At 36.6% G+C, this 5637-nt stretch overlaps 1 protein-coding gene across 1 annotated transcript; it reads right to left on the bottom strand.

The window, feature by feature from the left end:
* Positions 1-2022: 2022 nt before the first annotated feature.
* Positions 2023-4842, bottom strand: LOC106475640 (trissin receptor-like). Its single transcript, XM_022379698.1, has 2 exons — positions 4605-4842; positions 2023-3297 (listed from the first exon to the last, which is right to left on the bottom strand). Exons 1-2 carry the CDS (start codon positions 4792-4794, stop codon positions 2036-2038), a joined length of 1452 nt encoding a protein of 483 aa, XP_022235406.1. The 5' UTR covers positions 4795-4842; the 3' UTR covers positions 2023-2035.
* Positions 4843-5637: the final 795 nt, after the last annotated feature.

Genomic DNA, 5637 nt, shown 5'->3' with positions numbered 1-5637 from the left:
ATTAAATATGTGGATTTTTTTTACCATATCCACCAATAAGAAACGTTAATGATAATTAAATATGTGGTTTTGTTACAATATCCACCAATAAGAAACGTTAATGATAATTAAATATGTGGTTTTGTTACAATATCCACCAATAAGAAACTTAATGATAATTAAATATGTGATTTGGTTACAATATCCATCAATAAGAAACGTTAATGATAATTAAATATGTGGTTTGGTTACAATATCCACCAATAAGAAACGTTAATGATAATTAAATATGTGATTTGGTTACAATATCCACCAATAAGAAACGTTAATGATAATTAGATATGTGATTTGGTTACAATATCCACCAATAAAAAACGTTAATGATAATTGAATATGTGGTTTGGTTACAATATCCACCAATAAGAAACTTTAATGATAATTAAATATGTGATTTGGTTACAATATCCACCAATAAGAAACGTTAATGATAATTAGATATGTGATTTGTATAATTCTATTGATTTTTTATTCCGTTATCAATGTGGTGTAAACATCTGATAACACCTCAGGTTTGTTATGTGATATTTTAACATATTTACCTTAGCCTGCTCATCACATATTTATTTATTTTTTCTCAGATCGTTTCAAACATATCTTTTTTACAGTTATGTTAAATGATATCGTCAAAAATTTTTTTCACAGAGCTAGATGGTTGAATACTTTTATTCACAAATTCACATCAGTTGGAAATACATTAATCTTACACAAATTACTTTGTTAAAAAGTGTAAAAGAGTCTTCATCATGGCGGAGAGTTATATACAACAGTAGACAAAGTGACTTTATTTTGTTTAAAGATAACACTTTATAGATTTTGTTTTGCTGATGATTTACGAGAAACACCTTAAAATTAATTTCATATTTAGGCTTAGCGAGTTGCCGAGCTGTGAACCTTAGGGTTCATGGTTCGGCCCCCGCTCCAAACTTCCGTATCATAGATGCATTAGAATAGCCCAAAAGTTGGCAGTGGGTGCTATTACTGTCTCAAATTTAGGAACGGCTAGCGCCGATAGCGAAGATATCAGAAACAATCAAGCGACATTACGGAAAAAGACATAAACTCATATTTACAAATTATTCATGCACGCATCAAATCATCAGTGACGCCATGACTTTGTTGGTTACAATGTATCTTATAACACATCAGTCAAGCACAAACAAAAACACCATCAACATTATAATTTATCCCACTAATATACTGGGTAACCTACACAGTATTTTATGTAGAAAATGAACGATATTAGCTTCCAGATATCAGAACAAGTGAGTTATATTCATATCACGTTAAGTGTATTTAATCTTACAAAATGTTAGGTCTATTTAAGTACGTCTATAGAGATTTCATAAAAGACCTGATCTGTGATAATACAAATGTTTCTGTATATAAGACACAAATATTCAAAAGTGGCATCACGAGAGTCTATGTGTTTTCTTCATCTTCACCCGATTTAAAATATCAGTGTGTTTGAGGTTACACTAACTTCTCAAATATGGTATAGCGACACGAGACATATTCTTTCTGTCACCCCAAGAAAACAGTAGCTAGATAGTTTGGACATCTGTGGGTTCCTGATGAGCAGCACGAGACGGTCTTCTTAGCACCCCAAGAGAACAGTGGTTAGATAGTTTGGATACCTGTACGTTCCTGATGAGCAGCACGAGACGGTCTTCTTATCACCCCACGAGAACAGTAGTTAGATAGTTTGGACATCTGTGGATTCCTGATGAGCAGTACGAGACGGTCTTCTTAGCACCCCAAGAGAACAGTAGTTAGAGAATTTGGTTAACTGTGGGTTCCTGATGAGCAGCACGAGACGATCTTCTTAACACCCCAAGAGAACAGTAGTTAGACAGTTTGGATAACTGTGGGTTCCTGATGAGCAGCACGAGACGGTCTTCTTAGCACCCCACGAGAACAGTGGTTAGAATAGAAGACCGTCTCGTGCTGCTCATCAGGAACGTACAGTTATCCAAACTGCACCCCACGAGAACAGTGGTTAGATAGTTTGGATAACTGTACGTTCCTGATGTGCAGCACGCGGGGTTGAGCGACAAGAAGCGAAACGACTGATGACTGGGTGTCTTCTGCAGCACATCACCTCTTTCATCGAATTTCTAAAGTTTTCTGAGAGGAACGCGTAGAGAATAGGATTTATACCGGAATTAAAGTATAGTAACAGGGTTGTGCCCATAGTGAAGAAGACAGAACTTTTACTGGTGCCGTCAAAATGAGGAGACCAATACTGCCAAAGCTTACGAACGTGGAAAGGTAAGTTACAAAAAGCAAAACACAAGACAACGGCCAAAAGAAGACGTAACACTTTCCTTCTAGCTCTTATTATTGTCTTTGGAGCTTGTGTAAGACAGTGTTGTTGAAACGAGACGCCATGGTTGTTCCGTCTTGTTGACGACTGATTCATCCGAGTCCCGCTCGTGCTGGGTTCTTGGATGTTCCTGGTCATGTTACAATAACAACAGTGCTCCCTGACGGCGAGCTCAGATTCGTCCATTACAGATAAACGGATTTCGTGGCACACACAGATCCCGCCATTTTTTCTTACCACAAAATGGGCGCCGTGGACATGGCTAAGGCTCCCTGTATGGCCGCCATAACACAAATGAAGGTTAGAATGAGATTCTCTGAGAGAGAAGCTCTTCTTACTTAAAGCCTGACGCACGTGCCTGAGCTCCACCTCTCCACACTCCATGGAGTCTACACTACTTTTCCACAAATGAATAGCAATTTTAGAGTACAGTACGACGATGACGACCAACGGGATTACTAACAGAAACACAAAATTAGCGATGTCGTAAATTTCAGAATCGTAAAATCGGCGCTGCATGAAACATTCCACCGATGAACCGGAAACAGAGGGCAGCTCGGCAGTTCCGTACATTATGAGCCGAGGAGAACAATAGAGGGCGCTAACCAACCAAACTATCGTTATTACAGCACGCAAACGACCCAACGTAACAGCCTGTTTACTCCATAGCGGGTAGATAATAGCGACATATCTTTCGACACAGATAACCATCAAGATAGCTATTGACGTGTTATAACTCAAACTTTGGATGAAGTGATACATCTTACACAGGAAGTTACCGAAGGGCCAGCTGTCCATCAGATACAGGGAAAGGTTCTGGAAAACACAGAATACGCCAACGCAGAAGTCAGCCACAGCCAGGTTCGTTAAAAAGAAGTTTGTTACAGTGCGTAGACGTCGTTGGAGAAACACGACAACCATAACAAGCAGATTTCCTGAAAAAAAAAACACAACTGAAGGATTAAAAATAAACACTTACTTTGGATTTGTTTGTTTGTAGCTAAGCACAAAGCTACACAAAGAGCTACCTGCGTTCTGCTCACCACGGGTATCGAATTCTGGTTTCTAGCCGTGTAAGTCCGCAGACATACCGCTATGCCACTGGGGGGGGGGGGAGAAAATATATTGTTACACATGATGAAAATTTCTCAACCAAGTTTTCAAAGGATCCGGGGGGGGGGATCGCGGGATCAAAACCCGTCACAAACCATGCTCTCCTTTCTGCCATGTGGACGCCATAATGTGAAGGTAAATCCCACTTTTTGTTAGTAGTTAGTAAAAGAGTAACCCAAAAGTTGGCAGTGGGTGGTGTTAACTAGCTGCCCTTCCCACTAATTTTTCATTTCAAAATTAGAAATAGCTATCACAGATAACTCTAAAGTAGCTTTGCGCGAAATTAAACAAATCAACAACTTAAACGAACTGTTTTGCTTTATACATTATTCAGACACATAGCATGCCCGTACTGTGCATTTAAAGGGTAAAAAATGTTAGTATTAATTTTAAACTGAGCATTGATAAATATTTGAGAAATTATATATGGTTATTGTGAATAACTCCAACTGGCCATTGAAGGAACAGTTTAATCGACTGCGCGTACGTAGGTTGGACCGACGATGATGAGAACACTATATAACCAGTTGTAGTGAAAGTATTTAAAGCATGCGCGATGCTTTAATTGGAATTGATATATCCGCAGTAATAAATAGTAGGAAACAGAGGCGAATCGAGGAGGTTAAGGGGGTACGAACCCCATTTTTGTTACCAAAGCATTTCATTAGAATTATTACAAATAAGATACAATATAAATTATAAGCAACCCATAAAATTTTATCTCATTCGGTTTAATCATATCATATTCAATATTAAATTTCATTTATTTTGTCACATTTAAATTAAAACGATGAGAATGTCATTTTATTAACATATTAGTATTTTTATACTGAAACTATAAGCAGTGAAGTAACATGTAATTAGCTCCTTTCTATTGAAGGTGAAAACAGAACAACAGAAAACGAACGTGTAAGTGACAATTAACAGAAACATTGTTACCTACCAAATATAGAACAACAGAAGACGAACGTGTAAGTGACAATTAACAGAAACATTGTTACCTACCAAATATAAAACAACAGAAGACGAACGTGTAAGTGACAATTAACAGAAACATTGTTACCTACCAAATATACAACAACAGAAGACGAACGTGTAAGTGACAATTAACAGAAACATTGTTACCTACCAAATATACAACAACAGAAGACGAACGTGTAAGCAACAATTAAAACAGTTTTTTCAGTCCCGCTGAAGAGAGACTGAGATCCCATTGTTGTGTTGTACGAAATTTGGCTACTGTTGGGGTACAGGAACGATTTTTCATCTACGTCTACAGCAATATAATCCTGCATCGCTTCGAGTCCGCTTAGAGACATCTAGTGAGATTAAAAGAAATATATCTGTAACGTCATGATTCTTCTCGATCGGAATGATATATATATAAAAGTAACAATTACTTAAAGTAATATTTAAGCCTTTAAATGTTGCTTTTACTATTAAATCGTAGATGTAATAAACCTAATTATTGATCCCAACAATATATTCAATAGCTTATAAACAACTTTATTACTTAATATTTGAACAGAGAGACACATAACGCCTATAATATGTACTCCAGGTATGTTTGGAAGATATTCTTATCCAAACCCTTTTTTGTTTTCCATTTCCAAATTTCCGTAATATTAGCTGCACCTAATTTATCAGTGTTTAAGGAACCATTTTTTTTCTGTTTTAGTAAACATCTTTATAAATTTGTTTCCATGTATGTAATAAAGCTTTAAGGTGAAAAAAAAGAGCAAGACTTTTTATCATTATTACGTAGAGTTGGTGAACAAATATTGTGAAAACTGAAGAGTACCGTTATAGATACGACGTCTTTATTTATAATATTCATCTTAAATCGTTGACATTTTTTTTTGCAGGAATTTAAAAACGTTATTTTGTTGTTTTTTTATATACGAGTGTGCGTGTGATTGGAGGTTAGGAATTCTAGTAACACAGACATTTGTGATTTCGTAGCCCCTGTAAAGCGAGATTTTCCTTTAAACACTTCGGTACAAAGGAGATCTTAACATCCAGGGTGTAACCAACACCCTGGGTATCAAAAAGAATCTAATCCAAAGACTTGATGATGGTCACTGAATATTTGAAAGGTGGACGGCTCGAAGGTAGATATTAAGGCTAACCAGAACCAACCAAATAATGTATTACATTAAATA

Source organism: Limulus polyphemus, unplaced genomic scaffold, assembly GCF_000517525.1.
Source record: "Limulus polyphemus unplaced genomic scaffold, Limulus_polyphemus-2.1.2 Scaffold8909, whole genome shotgun sequence".
NCBI classification, from domain to species: domain Eukaryota; kingdom Metazoa; phylum Arthropoda; class Merostomata; order Xiphosura; family Limulidae; genus Limulus; species Limulus polyphemus.
Note: the sequence above shows the minus strand (reverse complement) of the source record. Positions and strands in the feature narration are given on the sequence as shown.

Coding starts and splice junctions, on each gene's coding strand:
- LOC106475640 (XM_022379698.1), bottom strand. CDS start 4,794: ATGTCTCTAAGCGGACTCGAAGCGATGCAGGATTATATTGCTGTAGAC. Junction 3,298..4,604: donor CTTCTGTTGTTGTATATTTG/GTAGGTAACAAT, acceptor TTTTTTTTTCAG/GAAATCTGCTTGTTATGGTT.